This window comes from Andrographis paniculata, unplaced genomic scaffold, assembly GCF_009805555.1.
Source record: "Andrographis paniculata isolate CXL003 unplaced genomic scaffold, ASM980555v1 Contig70END, whole genome shotgun sequence".
Lineage (NCBI taxonomy): Eukaryota > Viridiplantae > Streptophyta > Magnoliopsida > Lamiales > Acanthaceae > Andrographis > Andrographis paniculata.
This window is the reverse complement of record NW_026137607.1, coordinates 1253434-1278080: the sequence shown is the minus strand read 5'-3', so window position 1 is coordinate 1278080 and position 24647 is coordinate 1253434. Positions and strand designations below refer to the sequence as shown.

General features: G+C 29.1%; 3 protein-coding genes across 6 annotated transcripts; 2 read left to right on the top strand and 1 right to left on the bottom strand.

The window, feature by feature from the left end:
• Positions 1-2798: 2798 nt before the first annotated feature.
• Positions 2799-3601, top strand: LOC127264543 (gibberellin-regulated protein 11-like). The gene is made up of 3 exons (XM_051294130.1): positions 2799-2888; positions 2964-3000; positions 3287-3601. The coding sequence occupies exons 1-3, from the start codon at positions 2814-2816 to the stop codon at positions 3466-3468; spliced, it is 294 nt and encodes a 97-aa protein (XP_051150087.1). The 5' UTR covers positions 2799-2813; the 3' UTR covers positions 3469-3601.
• A 1055-nt stretch (positions 3602-4656) lies between these two features.
• Positions 4657-7272, bottom strand: LOC127264547 (AP-2 complex subunit sigma). Its single transcript, XM_051294137.1, has 6 exons — positions 7106-7272; positions 6902-7000; positions 6737-6787; positions 5840-6013; positions 5287-5346; positions 4657-4929 (listed from the first exon to the last, which is right to left on the bottom strand). Exons 1-6 carry the CDS (start codon positions 7106-7108, stop codon positions 4888-4890), a joined length of 429 nt encoding a protein of 142 aa, XP_051150094.1. The 5' UTR covers positions 7109-7272; the 3' UTR covers positions 4657-4887.
• An 11105-nt stretch (positions 7273-18377) lies between these two features.
• On the top strand, positions 18378-21494 carry LOC127264449 (uncharacterized). 4 transcript variants are annotated; one of them, XM_051293987.1, is made up of 7 exons: positions 18378-18735; positions 19129-19646; positions 19762-19822; positions 19886-20012; positions 20565-20846; positions 20917-20967; positions 21047-21494. In XM_051293987.1, exons 2-7 carry the CDS (start codon positions 19220-19222, stop codon positions 21341-21343), a joined length of 1245 nt encoding a protein of 414 aa, XP_051149944.1. In that variant the 5' UTR covers positions 18378-18735; positions 19129-19219; the 3' UTR covers positions 21344-21494. The 4 variants fall into 4 exon arrangements, with proteins under 4 accessions (XP_051149944.1, XP_051149945.1, XP_051149942.1 ...); XM_051293988.1 differs by having other exon boundaries at positions 19756-19822; positions 20583-20846; XM_051293985.1 differs by having other exon boundaries at positions 19756-19822.
• The last annotated feature ends 3153 nt before the right edge of the window (positions 21495-24647 follow it).

Sequence of the window (24647 nt, the reverse complement as noted above, 5' to 3'; positions counted from 1 at the left end):
AGACCAATAGAGTGTTATTTCTTATTCAAATTTTTATAATTCTCAAAACAAATCCAAAAGACCAAATATATTCAGAATATTACATAAACTCTTTACAATATTTTTGGATAGTTTTAGTAAATTATATGATGCAAAATATTGCATCAACTTTATTTTTGCAATATTTTTTCAAAAAAGAAAAATCTTCCTAAAAAGTAGTACATATATAGTCTATTTATGTAACAATTATATTAAAAATATGGAATTTAAACACAACATTCAACACTAATTGACAATGTATTCAATACTTTATTTTTCATTCAAAGTTTTCCTATATAGTTTTAAAATAATCCAAAATGCAGCAATATTTTCAAAATATATTCCAAAAAAGCTAAAATATTTATTAAAATTAACCAAATGTTATTATATTTGGATATCTGTAAACTATACAATGCCAAGTATAACATAGCTATTTTTGTACTATTTTATAAGAAAATTCTTCCAAAAATATCGTTACATATTTAAGATATCAAAATCATCCTAATAAATAAAATACTATTATTTATTAATATATCACATAAATCTTTTTTAAAAAAAATACTCTTGACCTAGACAAGGCAAAACTGGCAAAACCTCGTATATTTTATACTTTCTTCGTCCCATGAAAAGGTTATCATTTTCTATTTTCGTCAATCCCAAAACAAGGTTATCATTTTCTAATTTAGTAATTGTACTACCTATTTAACATAATAAATACCCTTTCAACTTACAATATATTACACAAATGTCATTACTTTATATTACACTATACTAATAGAGGTATTTTTGTCTTTTTTACTACAATCAATATAATACTAATATTTAAAAATCTACATACAAAAAGCAAACGCCATCCTTCCAACGAGAGGGAAGGAGTAATAAATTTCTCAAAATACTCATCTAATTTTTCTCTTATATTAAATTATTATTTTTATATAAATTTGCGATTAGTTTGTAGTGGTGTTATGCATTTGTAAGAGAACATGATGTTGTTCTGTAAGGATAGCATGATGGTGTAGGTAGGGGTGGACAAAAAAATCGAACCGAACCGCCGAACCGTTGAACCGAATTGAATCGAATCGAATCGAATTTTTGGTTAACCGAGCAAATTCGGTTCGAATACAAATACTGCATATTTGATATTTGCTCGGTTCAGTTCGGTTTCGGTTTTTGATATTTTTTTTCGGTTCGGTTATATATTTATATATTTATGTTATTCTATTTTAAATTTTATATTAATAATTATATTCGATTCGGTTTCGGTTCGGATATTTGAAATATTTGTAAATATTTTGATTTAATTAGAATTTTAATTAATTTTTAATATATTATTTTTTAATTTCGGTCCGGTTCGAATTATTTGCAAATATTGCAAATATTCTCGGTTAACCGAAATTTTCGGTTCGACTACGGTTCACGGTTTCGGGTATTTGTTCGGTTCAGTTCGAATATCAAATACCTGCATATTTGCAAATATCAAAACTGTGTCCACCCCTAGGTGTAGAGGTTGAACTTGTGACCATGAGGTCATAGGTTTAAATTTCCGACGCCTCAAATCACCTGCCACGCATGGTTCGCCTAGCGTGACTTTTCTGTCGGGCCTGATTTTCATAGTATTAGGTTCGACCGGGGGCTTACCAGTGTGTATTCTCGGACAGTAGGTCATTATTTATTTTTCTGAATCACATTTAATTTGTACATTAATTAATCAAAGTTGTATATATAATCATTTTGTGTCCTGTTACTGCTGTTGAACTACCTTATTCATTTATTCAATGGAAAACCAATTTATATATATATATATGTATATATATATATATTCATCGACCAAACAATATAAATTACTATCAATATTAAAATTACTGTTAATGCTGAAAGTGGAGTCGTCACTTTGCTATCACGCCGCTAGAAACTTCTCCAAAAGAAGGCATTTACTAACAATACGACAGCGTTTTAAGATTAATTTGTACCATTTAATTTAGATCCTAACTAAATACATCTATCTATCTTTGTCCAAATCTTACATTTCAAATATCATTATTTCTAATTAAAACATACCTATACCAATGCTAGCAATGGAGGAACCCATTCTCTTCAGCTCCACACATTAAAAATAAAAAACATAAAAAAAAAAATTAAATTGCACAAAATCCACATGTGATTTTACGAAATTGCGCCAAATCCTCTATATTTCTAAAATTGCGTCAAACTTCCTCATGGTTTCATAAACTCTGCGTCTAACCCCCTTGACGGTCCTTATTTACTGTATTTGACCTAAATGCGCCGAAACTGAGATTAAATTTTAAAAAATCTCAATTTTTAAACCCCTAAAATCACAAATATATTCATTTTTTTATATTTAGTCTAAAAAAACAGTAAAAATAAACTTTTAAAACATGAGAAAAATAACTATAGTTTAGTATATTTACTATTTTTTTAAAGCTAAATATATATAAAAAAAAAAAGAATATATTTTAAATTTTAGGGGTTTAAAAATTGATATTTTAAAATTTATTCCCACTTTTGGACGCATTTAGATCAAATACAGTTAAATAAGGACCGCCGAAAGGGTTAGACGCAGAGTTTATGAAACTACAAGAAGTTTAACTCAGTTTTAAAAGTATAGGAGATTTTGAGCAATTTCATAAAATCATACGTAGCTTTTGTCAATTTAGCTGAAATAATAATAATAATAATAATAATAAATTAAAAATTCCTACTTTCTCACCAATAAATACAGCAATATCACCTGTAGATTTCAACATTATATGATTACAATAATTTCTTTAACAGCTATGACAAAGTCTTTCATTCTCGTCTTCTTTTTTGTCGTCGTATTCTTTGCTGTCGCAACTCAACCATATTCGATGGTAAAAAATTAATACTTCAAAAATTAATTAATTAATAACTATATATGTTTTTAATTTTTGTTGAAATTAAATCAGGGCTTGGGACATCGGCTGCAGGATGCAAACAATATAGGTTTGATTTCCTATAATTCATTAGGCTGCGTTTGTTCGAAGGATTTGTGTAGATTTATACTATTCACACAAATTTTTTTCAAAAAAAATATCAAATCAAACAGCTGTTTTTTATTTTTGATATTATACTAAAAATCAATTTTACATTCAAATCATCAGATCAATACATATTTATATCACATCATACAACTATTCAAATTCAAACCCCCGAACAAAAAACACACCCAATTATCTGGAATTGTGTTTGTTTTGGTTTTATTTTGTTGATTTTGTGAATATGTACACAGATTGCGGGAAGGAGTGTGGGAGAAGATGCAGCTTGTCGTCGAGGCCAAAAGTGTGCGTGAGAGGGTGCACGATGTGCTGCGCGAGGTGCAACTGTGTGCCGCCGGGAACTTCTGGTAACGAGAATATCTGCCCCTGCTATGCCGATATGACTGCCCATGGCGGCCGGAAAAAGTGTCCTTAGTTGTCGAATTATAATTATAATAATAATAATAATAAATAAATAACAATAATAATAATAGTAATCTTGGTTGAAAGATATTGATCAAATGATGCAAGAAAACGAGAGGTGATAATTCACTGAGGATGGAAAGTAACATTTCAAATCAAGAATTGTCATGGTGAAAATTGTATTGATAAATATACTGTATAAATATGTTCCTTTGAGTTTTTCATCTTATATTTATTGATGTTAGAGTCCGATCCGGAAATTTTATCCTACACACAAAAAAAAAATTATGCTTGAATCTAAAATATTAAGTCCGAAAAATTTTAGGCTATGCCCGGGCCCATGATTGGACCGTGTTTGGCCTGGCCCAATTTCATAATTTAAATATATTTAAAATAAATAAATATCTATAAATATTTTAACAAATAAATATATATTAAGAATTGAAGTATAATTTAATGATTGAGGTATTGTGATATCATAGATAGGTCATGTGTTTAATTTCTATATTTATCATTCAAAGTTCTATTTAAATTTGTATTAGATTTTTTAAAAAAATTAATTGAAAAATAAAATAAATTAAAATCGACAAGAAAAACCGAACCATATTGCCACTTCCACTCCAGTTTATGTGCTAACTAGCTCAAATCAACTCGGCTAGCATATAAATGATATCACATGAGATAATACAATATACACTACTATATATCTAATCAGCACAATGCTTACATAACCCTAATCACCACAAAAATGTATATACACAGATGAACACATTGTTTTTACTATTCAGAATTTTTCTTCTCTTCAAAAATACCACATCAAATAATTATTTTTCTTTTTTCATATTATACTACAAATTTATTTTACATTAAAAAAATCACATCAACCTCTATTTATATCACATCAAACAACTATTCAAATTCTTCCCCCCCCCACCCCTGTTAATGTGTCCCCTAGGTATTCTCAACATTTTACTATTCAAAAATCCAAATCCAAAACGTAAAAGCCACAAACAAACACTATCATATAAACTCCCTACATTTCTCTACAAACTCATATTATAACAGAGATTACCTGTACATTATTTGGTAATATTACTTTATTCATACATTTACAATAAACATACATACAGAGGAATGGAGTGATTTTCCAAACATAAATTGATTTAAAGCCAGAGAAGAGAGCACAAGAGAACTCTGCAAATTTCATGTTGGAAGATGTTTGGAATGTTCATAAATACCGAAAAAGAATTCCATTGAGAGCTGTAAATCTCCTGAGTGTACTAAAATCTCGAAGCAAACACAAACCATCTTTACAAAACAACAATCTACAACTTAAGAAGAATGAATGGCGTCGTATTAAGAGAAATACAAAACAATCCAGTTCTATAAGCTTACAATCACCCGATGGATCCCTCTCCAATGCCATTTCTCCTTACTCCTGTTTTTCCAGTTCTCCCATCCTCTCGATGATCGCCTGCATTAGAATTATAATATAAAGACTATAGATTCATGCAATAATCAGAAAAACATTTAAGTAACAGGGGAGTGAATTATGTGCCAAAATTTGTTCAGAATTGTATTATTAAACTGGATAAAAAAAATTCATTGAACCACATAAAAATACACCGAATGGTATAAAACACCAGCACAGCGCTGTACTTCCTATAATAAGGTGTAAAACTATTAACAAAATAAAAATACTGAACCATGAATAAAATATGCTGAATATAAAGTTCAGGACAAAGTCAAGATTGCTAAATAATAAAAATCGATCAACATATAACATAACAAGACTTATGAGTTTGTGTTTGCAATGGGAAAGAAGTTTTACCTTCTTGCTTGTTTCTTGAAGTTCTCCAGCAAGTATGAACTCATCTAATATCAGATACACCTAAAAACCAGAACCGATTTAGGAATGACACGACACGCCAATTGTCTCGAATTTCAGTACATGGTAAAAGGAAGCAATATAATAATTCATGATGTGGCAAATTTTAAAGAGAATCAGAAAACGATCAATAGAAATTATAATAGGCTAGCACTGTCAAAATCCTATTGTCTAAATCGATCAAGCTCGGGAAAATATACTGTTTAATATTTATTTATGATCTTGAGGGTCACATCACTCATCAGGCAAATAAATCAAATTTCCAGCATAACAAACAACAAAATTTCGTAAAAAGCACGAACTGAACAAATGCAAAACTACTAGAAAAGAATCAGCAGTGGGATTGGTTAAAAGAGACAGAATGCAGATTAGATATATGTTCGCATAGCAGGGAATCGTCAAAGCTCATACAGTTATTATTCAGGAATCAAATGCTTCACTCGGATTAATTCACTAACAACTCAACTGTGACGGAAAATACAAAAGAGAAACATACCTTGTGGAAATTAAACACGAGATCAAGCTCACACACATTGCTGAAAAAATGATCCAGTATCTCCACAAATAAGTGAATGGACTCCAGATAAGCTAATTCATTATCCGTAATATCCACGCAGAGGGAGAAAAACAAACCAGCATATCGCCTATAGATGACCTTGTGTGTGCGGAACTGCAAGAAATTTTCCGTCAGCATCCCATTGCCATTGAGATGCCATCAAAATGAACCCAAAACATACCAAATACTAAATTATTAAAAAGGAGTGCCGTAGATTAGAAAAAACAGTCGGGTATATTCCACAAAGTATAGACAAGCATGCTTCCATTTGCAAGACTGAACAAGGAATATGACAAAACCAAGAACAATACCAAAAGAAAGAGTAACCATTAGGAAACCCAAAATTGACGGGGAATTTTACTGTAAGCTATATATAAAATTATAATTCGAAAAAGGAATTACGCATATGCACGCATAGAGGTGGAGACACAATGGCTAACTTACAAATATAATTTTTCGACTCATCTATTTCTAGCCATTTTAAAGTAGGACTCAACACTTGATAATTCTAATTATATATTCCAAGAAGAGCCCTAATGGCATATAGATGACAAAGTCTAAACAAAATCTAACCGATTCACAATAAACATCGAATTGAAGCCAAAAATCCAAACACTTTTCTAAGTCAACAAAAACACAAACAGAAAGAAAGAGCCTTTCCACACTCTCCACTTTCATTCTTGTTACAGAAACCACAATATTTATCAAGAACCCTAACTAAGCCCAAACCTAGCATTTTAGAGATGCAAAAGGGGAATAATTTGGAGACGATCAATGTAGGGGCTAATTGAATCGAAAAAGTGTAGTATCCTTTACGCTTTACACGAATATCATTACCTCCACAAAATTAGTGAATTTGGGATCCCGATTAACAACCAATCGATGAACCTGCAACAGTGAGTTCAAGTAAAACTAAACAAATATGTATAACGACGAAGGAAGGGCACGGGCACTCGGAATTGAGCGGCAACCCGAAAATGATTCGAAAATGAAACAAATTACCTCATACTCGACCTTATGCTTCTCGGATTCCTCGAGAGGGATGTAGTATTTGGCCAATCGAGTCTTTCCCTGCCTGTTCTGTAACAATATGAATCGGATCTGCAATGCCCAACCAACGATTAGTCACGTAAGAATCATAACCGAATGATGCTTAACATCGACGGGATCAAAAGCGCAATATCGTGGTCTGAAAGGGTTTAATACCATTTCTGGGGTTTCGATGGATTCTGGTCCGCGGAGATCGAAAATTTGGGGGCTTGGAAAGGAGCTTGAAGAAGCGTCAAATTCTCAGACAGACAGCGAATAAAGGTCTAAGTTTGACGATGGAAATTGCGAATTTAGAGAGATCGCGTGGTTTTTTATCTGTTAAAATTGAATTGAGGTGTAATTTTAGGCAATAGTGTTTCCGCTATGTTTACTCTAAGGGTGTGTTTGTTTGAAAGATTTTGGCGAATTTCCACTGGTCATCCAATTTTTTCCTCCCAAAAACATCAAATCAAACACCTATTTTTCATTTTTTATATTATACTAAAAATCAATTTTACATTCAAAACATCACATCAAACCCTATTTATATCACATCATACAACTATTCAAATTCAAAATTTTTACTATTCAAATCCCAACTCAAAATCCAAACCCCCAAACAAACACACCCTAACATACTTTTATTTGATATTATTTATTTTTTAAAAAATATTATATTAAATATATTTTTTTTATAACATATTAAATCAAATATTAAATTTTTATTTTTATTTTTATTTTTTAAATTTTTAAATTTCCAAACACTTCCAAAAGCCTCAATCTAAACAAACCCCCTCAACTGAAGCTTTGCTGGGGCAGTTATTCTAGGTTGTGTTTACCCAAAGTTTGTATATACTTTTTTATTAATAAATATATATATATTTATATTGTTATAAAATATATAACAAAATATATAAATACTACTAATAATAACATATAATATATATATAAATAAAATTTGTATGTAAATATAATATGTAGAGACAGAATGAGAGAGGAGAGAGACTATAGAGAGTGAGGGAGTAAAAGAGAGTAAACTACTCTAATGTCAAATCTTATAATTCATTTGATATAATACCCTATTTATAGGTAATGTACAAAATCTTAGTCATCACATTTAATTTCTTGGCATTATAATATTGTGTCACATATATAATTAAATGACACCTATTAATTAAAATAAATGAGTTACAACGCTCCCCTTAGGTATCATTAACTGCAATAAATATGTCTCATTAAAATTTTATTATAAAAAAATCCAACGGGACAAAAATCCTAGTCAAAGAAATAGAGTACGTCATTTATGCATTAAAAATATTTCCCTTGATGTGGACATCATTTGAAATATTGCTTCCTCTGATGTGGACATCATTTGAAATCTTGCAACCGATGCATTGTGATGATCTTTACTAATTTCTCGAACGTTGCGGTTGGTAAAGCCTTGGTTTCGTTCTATCTCCCTTGATATATCATTCCTTCAATTCCGCTATACAAGCTGCATTATCTCCGTACAAAATAGTAGGAGTAATATCATTTTCATATTTCAAACTACAATTCTGTAAAATGTGGTGAATCATTGATCTTAGCCAAACACACTATCTACTGACCTCATGAATTGCTATTATTTCTGCATGATTTGAAGATGTGGCGGCTAATGTTTGTTTAGTGGATCTCCAAGATACCACTGTACCGCCACAAGTAAACATATAGTCAATATAAGACTTGGCTTTATGCGGGTCAGAAATATACCCAACATCTGCATATCCAATCAAATCATGTCGAGATTCTTTTGGATATAATAGACCAAGATCAATAGATCCTTGGAGATAACGAAAAATATGTTTGATTCCTTTTTTCACTGTCGTTATGTTGGCATTGCACTAAATCTGGTTAATAAATTTACAGCAAACGTTATATCTTGTCTAGTACTGTTAGCCAAATACATTAGTGCACCAATAGCACTTAAAAAATGGTACTTTAGGACCAAGTGCTTCATCATTCTCCTTTTTTGGTCTAAAAGGATCTTTAATATGATCAAGAGTTCTAATGACCATTGGAGTACTTAATGAATGTGTTATATCCATCGCAAATCATTTCAATACCTTCTGGGTATATGCAGATTGATGTATCAAAATCTCATTTTCCAAATATTCAATTTGTAAACCAAGACAAAATTTCGTTCTCCCGAAATCTTTAATTTCAAACCCCCTTTTCAAATATTCAATATCTTCTTGGACCACTCCAGGGGTTTCAATTAAATTCAAGTCACCCACATAAACAGCTATTATTACAAAAAAATTTCCATATTTCTTTATAAAAACACAAGAACAAGTAGAATCATTGACATATCCCTCTTTCAATAATGATTCACTGAAACGGTTATACCACATGTGACCAGATTGTTTAAGCCCATATAAAAACTTTTGTAATTTAATAGAATAACATTTTTTTGGCTTTGATTTGTATGCATCAGACATACTAAATCCTTCAGAGATTTTCATGTAAATATCACTATCCAATGAGTCATATAAATATGCAGTTACAACGTCCATCAGACGCATATCCAAATTTTCATGTACTGTCAAACTCACAAGATATCGAAATGTTATTTCATTCATTATTGAAGAATATGTTTCATTAAAATCAACTCCAGGTCTCTGTGAAAAATCTTGGGCAACAAGTCTTACTTTATATCTGACAATTTCATTATTCTCATTTTGCTTTCGAACAAATACACATTTATAGTCAACAAGCTTAACACCTTCATGTGTTTGAACAATGGGTCCAAAAACTTTCCGTTTTGTTAGTGAATTTAATTCAGACTAGATCGCATCTTTCCATTTTGGTCAATCTATTCTTTTCCGATATTCATCAACTGATCTAGGTTTTGGATCCTCGTCATTTTCCATTAGATTAAGTGCTACATTATATGCAAAAGCATTATCCATAATTGTATCATTTCGGTTCCAATGCTTTCCAGTAGTAACATAATTTATTGAATTTTCAATAATTTCATTATCTTCAGGAGAAATTCTATTAGGATTAACATCCTCATCAAGTTTATCAGGATTAATTTCTTTAAAAATCTGATCCATGTTACTACCTATTTCTTGAGGGTTTTGATTAACATTCAAATCATCAACCCTTTCATTTGTTCATCTTTTCTTTCGATGATTTTTATCTTTGGAACCTATAGGTCTGTCACGCTTTAGGCGTACATTTGATTCATTAGCACTTTGTATTTTGTCTCCAGGAATAACAATTTTAGCAGGTACATTTTCAGCAGCAATATAAGATCTAGTGATCCTGCTGGCGTCACAAAAAGCATCAGGCAACTGATTTGCTATTCTCTGCAAATGTAAAATTCTTTGTACCTCTAATTCACTTTTACTTGTATGAGGATCAAGAAAACTTAATGGTATTTTTCAAGTAATTTCCTTTTTCAGTGGATCAGTTTCTCCCCCTAATGTCGGGAAATACGACTCGTCAAAATGACAATCAACAAAACGAGCCGTAAACGAATCACCAGTTAATGGTTCAAGATATTTAATAATAGATGGTAATTCATACCCGACATATATCCCCAATCTCCGTTGGGGGCCCATTTTTGTACGTTGGGGCGGTGCAATTGACACATAAACTGCGCACCCAAAAGTTCTCAATTGTGAAATATTTGGCTTTTCATTGTACACTAATTATACTAGGGAGTAGCTATGATAGGTTGTTGATCTTAATTTTATCAATGTTGCTGCATACATAATTGCATATCCCCAAGCAGATACGGGAAGTTTGGATTTCATCAACATAGGTCTTGCAATTAATTGCAGCCTTTTTATAAGTAATTCAAGTAGACCATTTTGCGTATGTACATGAGGTACAAGATGTTCAATGTCAATTCCAATAGACATGCAATAATCATCAAATGTCTTAGATGAAAACTCACCAGCATTATCAAGACGAATTTTCTTTATTGGATGATCTGGAACTGAGCTCGTAATCTAATTATTCGAGCAAGCAACCTCGAAAATGCCAAATTGCGGGTGGATAATAAACACACATGCGACTATCTAGTAGATGCATCGATAAGTACCATAAATATCGAAATGGCCTGCATGGTGGATCTACAGACACACATATATCACCCTGAATTCGTTCTAAAAATGAAGGGGATTCAGTTTCCACTTTTGCCGGTGATAGTCTAGTTATTAACTTCCATTTTGTGGAAGCAACACATTAACCTCATTTGTAGGTAATACCCTTTGATCTTTCAAGCTATGGCCATAGGTATTTTCAATAATCCGTCTCATCATAGTATTGCCGAGATGCCCAAACTGATCATGCGAAATCATAAAATCTGTAGACTTCTGCTCTACCAGATATGTTTCAACCATATTAATCTTTGTGCAATATAATCTGTAAGACAATGAAGACAATTTTTCTAATATATATTTATGTCCATCAATGAATTTTGTAATCAAGAAAAATTCATTATTTGTCTTACTTGATGTCTAAATATGATATCCATTTCTACGAATATTATTAAAACTCAATAAATTTCTTTGAGATTTACTAGAATATAGTGCATTTTGGATATCAAGTTTTACTCATTCGGGGAGAAATATTATCGCTCTTCCAGAGACATCAATTAACTTCCCACAACCACTTATAGTATTCACCTCAATTCTTCTCAACTTCAGATTTGTGAAATATTTCTTATATTTCAAAATGGTGTGCGTTGATGCACTATCAATGAGATATAAATTGTCTTCCATATTATTCATTATAGCGTGCTCAGCATTCATATTTCTTCTTCAGAAACTTCGCAACCTTTCGAGTAACCTAAAATACAACAACAAAAACAACAAAAAAATATGCTATCTTTATATGCACTTCATCGACAAAACCTCGTGCCGATAGCGTGTTATAAAATATATAAATACTACTACTAATAATAACATATAATAATAATAATATAGATATCGTAATATATATATATATATGTAATAAAGTATTTATGTATATATAATATAGAGACATAGTGAGAGGGGAGAGACGATAGAGAGAGGGGGAGTAAATGAGAGTAAATTACTTTAATGCCAAAACCTTAGCATCACACTTAATTTCTTGGCATCGTAATATTGTGCCACATGTATAATTAAATGGCACTTATTAATAAAAATAAATGAGTCACAAAATATATATATATTTGTTTCATTTTTCCAAAAGAATTTTAATATATTTTTTAAAAAGATTTAATATATTAAATATATTTATTATTTTTATATTATCTATATGATTTTCTATATCTCACGACAAAAAAAAAATATCTTCAAATCAAAACACAAAAAAATATGCCTTTAGTTTTTCATTTGAAATAAAAATATATATGCACGTCAGTCAGTCATATTAATCCCATTTGGGCTCACAGAAATTAAAAAGAAAAAATATTTTATTAAACAAATGAAAAATATAAAAAAGTAAATTATATAACACTTTATTGTATTTTTAGTAAAATTGGCGCATAATTGATGTTGATGTTAATATAAAATTTGCACGAAATATCCTCAAAAGTTTAGTTTTAAATGAATACCTAAATTACACATGTTGTATACAAATAAAAAAATATAAAATATTTGAAATAATTAATTAATTAATCTTTCGTTTTATAGTTTTTTTAGACAAATTGTTATGTTATTTTTAAAAAATATGCTTTATAATTTATTTTTTATATTTATATTGGATAATAAATTTTTTATATATTTTTATTTTAATTAAAATAATAATTTATTAAATTTTAACTGTGATATTATCATAACGACATATAATATATATAATTTAAATAATTGTTCTATTATTTATTATATATAAATTATTTTTTAACAATGTATATCTCATTCTTATATTTTTATATTTCATTGATTAAAAATAATAAATAAATTAAAATAAATTTCAAATAAATATTAACAAAAAATGTTATTAAAATTTTAATATTTTCTCGTAATAATATTTATTGAAATAAGTTATTATAATCACTAAAAAGATTTTCTTAAGAAAAAATCAAAATGGTAGGGAATTTGGATATTGGGTGTGTTTGTTCGAAATATTTTGGTGGATTTCTACTATTCATTCTATTTTTTCCCCCAAAAAACATCAAATCAAATACTTATTTTTCATTTTTTATATTATGCTAAAAATCAATTTTACATTCAAAACATCACATCAAATTCTATTTATATCACATCATACAACTATTCAAATTCAAAATTTTTACTATTCAAATCCCAATTCAAAATCCAAACCCCCAAACAAACACACTTTATTTTGGATAAATTAATAGGAAGGTATTGAACCATAATATTTATTCTATAAATAAGCTAATATGTATATTAGGTCTTATTCATAGCCAAATTATCCATCTACTTTGAATAATTTATTAAAATATTAATAAATTTGGATAAAATATAATTTTCTAAATTTGACAGATACTAATATTAGTAGAGATAAAGAGGACAGGAAGCATACACCATATAATTAAAATTTTTATGCAATTTTATTTCCTTTCATTTTATTTACTTGATTTCTTGTGTTTTTATACTTTTTTTTTATAATATTTTTTTTATTTCCTGCCTATTTCTCACAATTTCTTAAATTTTCTTCGTTGGATTTGCTCCGATAAATCTCCAAAAAGTATTTTGAGTTATAACAATATTCTTTCCTAAAGACTACCCAAGAGAAAGATTTTCTCCACAAACTCAATGGATTCTTTTCCACAAGCTCTATGTATTCCTACGCAAAGATTCCCCCCAAGAGAAAGATCTTATTCCACAAGCTCCAATACTATTTTGACAATTCGACATTATCTGATGCATAATGACTGTCTCACATAAAAGTTTCGAATTTTTAGGAAAACGCCGTCCTTAATTATCCATTTACAAACGGAAGTCCCCAATCTACAAACGGAAGTCCCCAATCGCCCCTCAGGTGCAAATGGAGGTATACGAAATGGTCTCTGATAATATGTCGGATGCATAATAACAGTTTCACTTAAAAACTCGAATTTTTAGAAAAAAACAGTCATTAATTATCTATCCGCAAACGGGAGTCCCCGACATACTTGATCTTGAAATATAAGTATACTAATTCAACCTATATTTCTGCTACATAGCTTTCTATTTCAATCGTTACCTTAATTTTGTTAGGTTTCACAACCAAAACTTCCTCTTCCCTGTCCATCTTTTCTTCTTTTTCCCTCGCCCATCGAATTTTCTTCTTTTTTTTTTTTTTTTCCCCAAAAATCAGTTTCGCCGCGAGCAACTCGCCATAGACGGCGAACCTTGTTACAAGCATCGCCCTCCAAGGAGACCAAATTCCTCCGAAAGGCGGCAAATCCAAAGCAAATATCAAAATCGCGGATTATCCAAAGAAGATATCAAATCCAAAGTCGATGATCAAATCGTTCACACGGAGACCGAAGCTCTTCAAAAGGCGGCAAAGGCAATCCAAAGATCAAAACCGCGGATCGCCCATAGAAGACATCAAATCCAAAACTGACGATCGAATCGCCCCACACGGAGACCAAAATCCTCCAAAAGCGGAAAAGGCAAATCAAAAATTAAAGCCGTGGATCGAAAGAAGACATCAAATCCAAAGCCGACGATCGAATCGCCCACACGGAGACCAAAGCTCTTCAAAAGGCGGCAAAGCCAAATCAAAGATCAAAGCCTCGGATTGTCTAAAGAAGACATAAATCCAAAGCCGATGATCAAATCGCTTACACGGAGACCAAAACCCTCCAAAAGGCGGCAAAGTCAGATCAAAGTCTCTCCAAAGTTTGTCAAAGTCAAATCGAAGATCAAATCTCTTCGGATCAAAAAATCCATAAAAAATAAAGTTGGAAAACAAATCGACGAATCAAATAACTCATGTAGAGAATATGACCCATTAAATTGAAATCAAATATAATTTGTACAAATTTTATGTTTATTAAAAATAACACAATTTTTTGTCTACATATATTTTACTTAAATTCTCGTATCTACTATAATATGCCATTGTTATCTAGGGCGGAGGGAGTAATTTTTTATTTTAATTAAACTATTTATCATCTTAATCTTAATCTAATAAGTATTATTTTTATTAAATTATAATTATTTTACTAATATATTTTTTAATTATTCACTAATTACTTAATACCTAAAATTTTATGCCCAATCTAAATAGGATAAATTAGACGGGACGGAGGGAATAGTATTTGGGATAACGTAGAGAAAAAAAAGTAAGAAGAACAAAGCCAATATTTCTTAATTTATATATCAATTTTTTCTCTTTTGTCATTCTAAATATAATTTATTAAATTATTTTAAAGAAAAATTAGATAAAAATGATAAAAAAAAAAAAAAAAAAACTATAGAATTATATTATCTAAACTATCACATCAAAATTAAAAATAATAAATATAATAAGAATGATGAAATATATTTTATTTTTAATAAAATCTATTAAATTATTATTTTTTATTGAAAGTATTCAATAATTATTTTTACACATACTTTATTAAGTTTCATAAATATACTTAATATTTATTAATTACTAATATAGTTAAAATTTTATTAATATTTATGTATAATAATGTAAATATTTACGTTTTGTTTTAATTTTAAATCAAAATTAAAATTATTTAATTTAATACATTTTTTTTAAATATTTTTTTTTTTTCATAAAATGTCATATTAAAAGAATGATATCATAGTGATTATTATAGTAAAAAATATCAAATTTAATAACCTAATATAAATTTTAAAAGAACCGTATTACAATGCTTATTATTCATAACTAAACTATATATTGCTTTTGTCTCATAAATATAATATTAATTGGGTTGGACACGACATTTTAAAAATATTGATATTATATTGGTAGTGAGTAAAAAGTATTGATAAAAGATTTTTTTGTATTTGTGAGTGTATTAGTGTAAAAAGTAATGACAATTGTGTAATAAAAATGAAAAAGTAGGAGTAGTTTTACGGTGATATGGAAATAAGACTATTATTTTGTGACAGACAAAAATGGTAAACAAGACTATTGTATTGGATCGGATGAAGTATATATATATATGTATATTTGTGGGAAAATTGCAATAAATATTCAATTATCACTCTTATACTTTAATTGTCGTCCCGGAAAAATATATTTCGCAAGTGTTACTTTTTTCGCAATTTTTGTCCTCTGGCCGTGCATTAAGTTCACGATGGATACAAATTCACGCGCGAGGATAAAAATCGCGAAAAGTGACACACGTGGAATATAATTTAACTGTCATATCAACAAAATATATCTTATATGTGTCATTTTTTCACAATTTTTGTCCTCTAGCCGCGTGTCAAGTTCAAAATGATGTCGGTGCGAGTGGAATTGTTGGGGTGCAAACCCAAGTCCCACATTGGAAATGGTGAAGAAAAATTACACATCTTATAAGTCTCAAGTAAACTCCACAAGTATGAGGCATTTTGGAGGATATCCAAAAACAAATCCGTGCGGGCTCAGCCCAAAGTGGACAATAATAATGAACCACATATTTTGTTATTTTAACAATTAAAGAACAAAAATAAGATAGATATCTATTGCAAATTTCTCTATTATTTTTTTTAAAACAAGCAAAAACTCATTTAACTAAAAGTGTTGAATTAATTAACTAGTGTGACATTTTTCCTCGAGCTTGGTTTGCAGAGTATTAGGTTCGACTGGGTGTTTACCCGTACGCACTTTTGGGTAGCGACTGCGGATTCCAATATCATAAAAAAAAAAAAAAAGACCATTATATCCTTAAGTTTTTTGTTATATTGTAAGCATAGACGTGGCCCTCCATTGGAATATGGACGAACTTTGTATAAAGAAGCTGAGTGGCAAAGACCATTATATCCTTCTCCAACGGTGTGTTTATTTGTGGGTTTTTAGCTTTTGGGTTTGAATTTTTAATAATTGTTTACTTTGATATAAATAGAAATTAATGTGATATTTTGAGTATAAAATAAATTTATAATATAATATATAAAAATAATAATAATTATTTGATTTGATATTTTTGAAAAAAAAAAATCTTAATAGTAACATTTTAGTAAAACCTAAAAGAAAAAAAAAAAAACAAAAAACAAAAAACAAAACACAATGTAAGAATTCGTTTGGTGCTAGGGCTTTAGAAGGCCAGAGGAATAAATGGGACGAAATTTATACTCCCTGTCTCAGATATTTTGGATTTATTATCGTAGATACGAAAATTTAGATAAAGTATAATTAGTAGGTAATTAAAAAGTGTATTACTAAAAATAATTATTATTTAATAAAAATAATTATAGATTAAGATTAAGATAAGTAAATAGTTTAATTAAAATTAAGAAAATTACAAAATTTAAAATTTAAAAAGTGTATTACTAAAAATAATTATTATTTAGTAAAAATAATTATAGATTAAGATTAAAATAAGTAAATAGTTTAATTAAAATTAAGAAAATTACAAAATTTAAAATTTAAAATGTGATTAAAGTGTATAATTATATTTAAAAAAATAGAAAAGACAAGTTACGTGGGACTGACGAAAAAAAATTATAGACAAATTATTTGGGATGAAAGGAGTATTTATTTTTGTACGTTGATTTTTTTTATATTAATTACTATATAAAATATATTACAAATTAAGAGAAAATATCAAAAATAAAAATATCAATTATTATGGAATAAATAAAAATAAAAAATGCATTAATTATGATGGAACAGAAGATGAGTATATTAGTAAAAAAAATTATAAATTAAAATAAAAAAATATAAATTATAAAAAATTTAAAATATAATTAACATATATAATTATTTTTTAAAAAAATTATTTTTACAAAATATTAAGTTCAGTATAGGTTTACCCATTATGCATTTTTTATTTTTTTATGTAAAATACTCCCTCCGTCTCATGTATTATGGGTTTATTACTGTGGATACTGGAATTTAGATAAAGTGTGATTAATAAGTAATTAAGAAGTGTATTACTAAAAATAATTATTGTATAATAAAAATAATTGTGGATTAAGATTAAAATAACTAAATAATTTAATTAAAATTAAAAAAATTATAAAATTTAAAATTTAAAATTTAAAATGAGATTAAAGTGTATAATTATATTTTAAAATAAAATGAACAAATTATATGGGAGCAACGAAAATAAAAAATAATGACAAATTATATAGGAAAGACATACTATAATAGTTTCGTGATTATAACTAGAACCTCTCTTTTTCTGCACTTTTCACATTTATGTGAAATATAAACACACCAATCGTATCCCGACGTTAAAAAATTAAAATAATAATAATAATAATAATTTATATGGAATGCAACTAATTAATAGGAGGAGGATTTAGGGTTAATTGACAATAAATAATTAACCCCGCCGCTCCCTGCAGAATTTTGTGCAATACTATATTCTATTCTATAAACCTCTCCCGCCAACCGTCGCCGCCGACGCCTCTCCTCTCCTCCCTCATGCCCACCGCCGCTCCGCCGGTCTCCCCCTCCCTCCCTTCAGAATCTGATTTTATAGTTTGTAAACCCCCAACGATTTATTAATTATCTCAAATGTGGTTTTCTCCCCCAATTCCAAACCAATTTTGGAATTGACGGACAAGTATCATGTTTTCTCCTCTTCGGGTTCTACTATTTGACGGAATCCATTGACAACCATCGCGCTGCGCTCCTCCTCTTCAGTTGTTGATAGATTCGTCATTCGATTCGATTCGATTGTTTGCTTTTGCTGGAACGGAACGGTGAGCGCAAATACGGAGTATGTTTGTTTCTGTTATTCAGAGTTAATTCAAAACTTAAAAATTGTTTGTTTGTGATTTTACACAGATTTTAGATCTTAATCATTTAATCTTAGGTCTTGGAAACATATTGCTCATTTGCATTTTCATATTTGTTGTTGTGTTATATTGGAACGATTCTCGTATTATTTTGGTTAGAATCATTTGCATTGAACACAGAGCATTGTGGAATTGAACTTGTTTGGATGGATTAATACTACTTTGAAGACAGGGAGATAATTTCAGTTCACTTGGTTTACTTGTTTGATCATAGATGATAGAACATAGGTTATTAGTACGCTTCAAATATCTCGTGTTTATAGTTATGGTGTTAATGTCTCTGTGGGGGAATTGTAGGCTTTGTCTGGGCAAGTCAACAAGGAAATAAGCCTTCGGGATTTTACTCGGTGATCGATCATTTGAATAGAAACATTCATTTTCTACAACAATGAGTAGCAGTCGAAGACCGTGGATGTACAATAGAATGAATAGGGGCATTTTGAATAGGAATTTTATCGCTGGAGTAGAAGATTTTCTCAATTATTGTGTCACGAACCCCAATGTTCAAAAGATTGATGGGATGATAAGGTGTCCCTGCAAACGTTGTGCTAACACTCGGTTTCTTCCGGTGGATGAGGTTAAGTATCATTTGTACTCAAAGGGTTTTGTATCATTGTACGAACGATGGACATGCCATGGTGAGAAACATGAATGGCGTAGTACCTTCTATCCATCGAAGGACCGGAAAATTGAAATGCAGATGTCACAAAATCGGTCATCCAAAGCAACGAAGCAACAGATATTAGACGCAGTGAAGAGGGTAAAGGAGAAGCGGCAGGCGCAGCAGTGTGAAGTCGCTCCAACTGATGGTTTAGGTTAGTCGATGATAGTTTGACTCTATTTTTGAATTATATACAACGTCGTCTACTTTATTTTTGTAAATATGAACCGTTTGTCTTATTTTAATTCGAAACCACATTGTAGGATCAGCCCTTGTTGCAACATCCACCGTGGATACCCGTATTAAGATCACTGTGCAACAAGATGGGAGGTATGTTCGACCAGTTCATATCGATTTTTAGTTTTATTTTTTCGTAACATCCGATCATTGCAGCGTTTGCTGGCCTCAAGAGACCTTGAACGTGCTCCGGGACATCTTTCGCTCGTGTCTCACCCCCGAGGGGAGCATGTGGATGAAGGTACCAATGGAGACCAAATTGTGGTACGCCGAGGAGATGAAAGTAAGATACTTTATTCTTAAATATTACTCCCTTCGTCTTCACATAATTTGTTTCTATTTTCTATTTTCATTTGTTCCACGTAATTTGACATTTTTTTTTGAAAATATATTTATACACTTTTAATCATATTTTAAATTTCATAATTTATAATTTTTAAATTTTAATTAAACTATTAGTTTTCTTAATATTAATCTATAGTTATTTTTGTTATACAATAATTATTTTTATTAATATATTTCCTCGAAAGTCTTGTTTTTACAGTAACTGAGGCAAAATATATATTAGTATTACGTATATACTACTCCCTCCGTCCCATATTTATCTATCAATTTGCTTTTTGCTCGGAGTTTTAAAAATATTAGTATATATTGGGATGTATAACATTTGTGTAATATATTGTAAATTGAAAAAATATTTGTAATGTTAGGTAGATAGTACAATTATTAAAAAAAGAAATGAATACTTTGTTATAGGATGGACCAAAATAAAAAAATAGATAGATTGTTAAGGGACGGAGGCAGTATAATTTAGATATAACTAATTTAATTGTAGTATGCAATATCATTGCAGAAGTATTTTACTTGGGACTCCGACGACGAAGGAAAAGTCATGCTTGAATATATAAAAACCGCTCAGGACGTATACAACAAATGGTTATACGAAATCCGCAAGGAGCACAACAAGGAGGTTGCCAAACTTATCGACCCGGAGATCCTGACAAAGTGGAGGAGGGTTTGGGACTCCGAAGATGCGAAGAAAAACCGACGACGGGGTGATCTGGATGCAACACATACTGGAGGGCACCGATCATTTTGTGAGACGGCCAAGAAAATGGTACGTAATACTTTATGTTAAACCAAATATTTCATTTTCGATTATATATTCACTCTCATTGTAAATGTAGAGATTGGATGAGGATGGGACCTATGCATGCCCAAAGACATCGGAGATTGCCGTAAGTCATCATTTAATTGAGTACAACAAAACTTATCTTTAATTCACGGGTCGATTAGATTTGATGTTGACAATTTCAGCAAGATCCGAATTCGATCGGAGAAGATGTGATGCAGCAGGGCATCACTGAGTACGACAGAGACGCGATCTTTGGGTTAAGGGCTTTGGCAGCTACGGTGCCCATTGGTCGCTCGTCCTTTAGCAGTGATGGTCGTATTTTGGAGTCTGCTGATGTCGAGCAGCGTTTCCAGAAAATGGAGACTCGGTTTGAGGATCGTATACAACAGGTAGATGATCGGGTGACGAGAATCGAGCAGTACCTAGAGACTATCACCAACCAGAATCGATCGATCATAGAAGAGCTTCGCAGACGCTGAGCACGTATAAACCGTCGTGGCCCCGACAACGATGCAAGGTGTGCTTCCGTTACTTGTTTTGGGTTATGTATTGAGATATCATCGATTTAATATTGTTTTATGATATGATTTTGATTGATGGTTTGATATTGAATGGTTATAGATTTTAGCATCTGAGTTGAATCAAAGGGAAATTTTGAAAAATAGTTTTGGGAGGTTTGGCTATGGGTACAAATTGGCGAGGGAGGAATTGAAAAGTTTGTTTGCCTAATACTCCCTCCGTCCCACATTAATGTATAATTAGTAGATAATTAAGTATATATTAGTAAAAATAATTATTTTTATAAATTAAAATTAAAATAACTCATTAATTTAATTAAAATTAAAAAAATATTAAACTAAGAATTAAGGTGTGTAATCATTTTTCAGAAAAGAAAATTACATGAGATGTGGGATGGAGGAAATATTTTTTTTGATAATATGACTTTGGATAATTATTATTATTATTATTATTGTCTATTTGTTAATTTTTGTTTAATTCATTGATTTGTGGTTTATTATTTTGATTGTTATTGTCTATATTAGGTCTTTGGTTAATTGTGTTCTTTTTTGAAAAACTATACTCGTATTCTTCTATGGGTTTTACTATAATTTTTTATTATTTAAATTTATTTTTTTAAAAATATCACATTAAAGAATTATTTTTTTTATATTATACTACAAATTTATTTTACATTTAAAATATCATATCAAATAACTATTCAAATTCAATTTTTTACTATTCAAAAAATCCAAATTCAAAATTTCAAATCCACAAACAAACACACATATTTCTTCAAAAGTACATTTTTCCAAAAAAATTATAACATTTATTATTATTCATTATTTTTATATTAGTTATATAATTTTTTATGTTTCATGTAAAATAATATCTTTTTAAATTATTTCACTAAACAACTAAACTCAATTCGTAGGTTGACTTTTTACAATAATTTTACTATTTATTTAAAATACCAAAATTTATAAATATTATTTTATATCATTTTAAAATTATTTTTTATTCAAAATATTATCACATCTATTTATATTATATCAAATAATTATTCAAATTTAAAATGATATTATTCAAAAATCTAAATCCACAAACAAACACACCCTATATCTTATTTTATACCATATCTTTCCTATTTTCATGTATTCTATGCGTTCTCATGTTTCTTGTGGTATTCATGCATCTATGTCAACTTCATTTATTTTTATTTTTCCAAATATATAGAAAATGCTGAACACGTAGTAGGCATTATATATATATATATATATATATTATATACGTAGCGTATGGATTCATGTTTTCCATGAAGGTGAAGTATGGTGGATTTCATTAACATTTATCCAAAAAAAATAGTTGAATGGGTCAGTTTAGAAATAGGTTTTTAAAATTTTTTAGAGTTTTGAAAATTTCAAAATAAAAGGTCAAATGTTAATATTGATTTGATATGTTGCGATAGAACAAATGTAGTTGATGTTGTATACTCCCTCGTCCAATAATTATTGTATTTCTTTTTAGTTTTATACACAAAATTTACTCTTTTACCTTTATTTTATTTACTCTTTTATTTTCTATACAAGATTAAGAACAAATTTGTCATTTTATAACAAAAACCCTAATCGCTTAAAAATACGTGTAAATATCAAATAGAATATTAGAAAATGGACAGAGGGAGTTTTTTTTTTTTTTTTTCAAAAATAAATAGTACTAAATAAATTAAAGTTAGTTATGTAAAGGGAGTTTATCTCTCTCGCGGTCTTCTTGTATTCATAATACTTACATACATTTCTGTCCCAATTAAAAATATTTCTTTTATCATTTTTATTTGTTTATTGAAAAATATATTGTTTTTTTATTATAGTAAAGATAATTACTTATTAATATCAAAATACTTTTTAATTTTTACATAAATTATAGAAATATTATTCTATGTACATAAATTTCAAATAATTAAAATGTCAAAATCATTCTACACACTTCTAATAAAAAATAAATAATATTATTTATTAATTTATTACTGAAACTTAAAAGAGTATATTCGTTTTAAAAAGAGAAAAAAATATAGTGAATCAACTAATCAAATAACTAAAACTATTACATAAACTAAAAACTTTGGCTTTTGTTCTTTTATTCAAAAAAATTTCGCACATTTTTTTTAAAAAAATTAATATAATATACATATTTATTATTTTCATATTAGCTAGACAATTCATTATATCTTATATATAAAAAAATATAGTCTTTCAAATCAAAACGCAAAAAAATACACTTTAATAAACCAGCTAATTTACAAACATACTCTTATACTGTAATTTTAATACTACTACAATCCATTTACAAATTATGCATATTTCTATTTTATATTGTCCAATTACAGAGTAAATATTTTAAAAATATTTCATTTTTTTTTTTTTTTACAAATGCAACTACTTTACCATTACGTTATTATTTTTATACCAAAAGATAAAAACAAAATTATCTTTACATTATTTTTAACTATATGTACCAAAAATAAATGTATACCAACAAATTGGATGAACGGGGTATTATTCAAATAAGAGTAGATAAACTATTGATAGGAGTATTATATATTTTAAATTTAATTTGTAAGAATAATTAAATATTATTTTAAAGTTGATTTGATTTTTAATATTTATTTTATTTTATTGATTTAAATTTTATTGGATATTAGGAAATCAAGGATGATTAGAAACACACGTAACAATGCAAAGATTTGGTAATCTAATTCAGTAGGGAAGAATGCATCAACTATATATAGAAATGTAAGCCAAACACTAGCTTGACTGGCGACATGATTGCTAGATGTACAATACCTCATTGGCTTCAACTTGGATTTCACAGTACATCAATTTCTCACTAGAATTTCAAGTACTCTCTACTTTGCATTTTATTTTAATTAGTCACTGCAAAGCTGACAAGTCTAATTCTTCACTCGTCGATACTAGTTGAGATTGAACACAACCTAAATTTATCTAAGGTAACATCTTAGTGAGCATATTCGTTTAATTTTTCAGTTCCTAAATATTCTCCAATTTCATAATCCATATCTCCAATAGCTCACGAATATGACAGAACATCAACTCAATATATGTTGTTCTTGGATGGAATGAAAGATTATTTGTAAGTGGATTGCGTTCTAACTATCGCTATTAAAGATACTAATATTTGGAGTATTTCCTGACTTTAGCATGAAGTTAAACAATCAAACCATTTCATTGCTAGCATATATTACTATAATATACTCAGTTTCTATCG

Coding starts and splice junctions, on each gene's coding strand:
- LOC127264543 (XM_051294130.1), top strand. CDS start 2,814: ATGACAAAGTCTTTCATTCTCGTCTTCTTTTTTGTCGTCGTATTCTTT. Junction 2,889..2,963: donor CAACTCAACCATATTCGATG/GTAAAAAATTAA, acceptor AAATTAAATCAG/GGCTTGGGACATCGGCTGCA. Junction 3,001..3,286: donor GCAGGATGCAAACAATATAG/GTTTGATTTCCT, acceptor ATATGTACACAG/ATTGCGGGAAGGAGTGTGGG.
- LOC127264547 (XM_051294137.1), bottom strand. Junction 6,014..6,736: donor AATTCACTAATTTTGTGGAG/GTAATGATATTC, acceptor AATTTCTTGCAG/TTCCGCACACACAAGGTCAT. Junction 4,930..5,286: donor TTCAAGAAACAAGCAAGAAG/GTAAAACTTCTT, acceptor ATTCTAATGCAG/GCGATCATCGAGAGGATGGG.
- LOC127264449 (XM_051293985.1), top strand. CDS start 19,220: ATGAGTAGCAGTCGAAGACCGTGGATGTACAATAGAATGAATAGGGGC. Junction 19,647..19,755: donor CGCTCCAACTGATGGTTTAG/GTTAGTCGATGA, acceptor ACCACATTGTAG/GATCAGCCCTTGTTGCAACA. Junction 20,968..21,046: donor CAAAGACATCGGAGATTGCC/GTAAGTCATCAT, acceptor TGACAATTTCAG/CAAGATCCGAATTCGATCGG.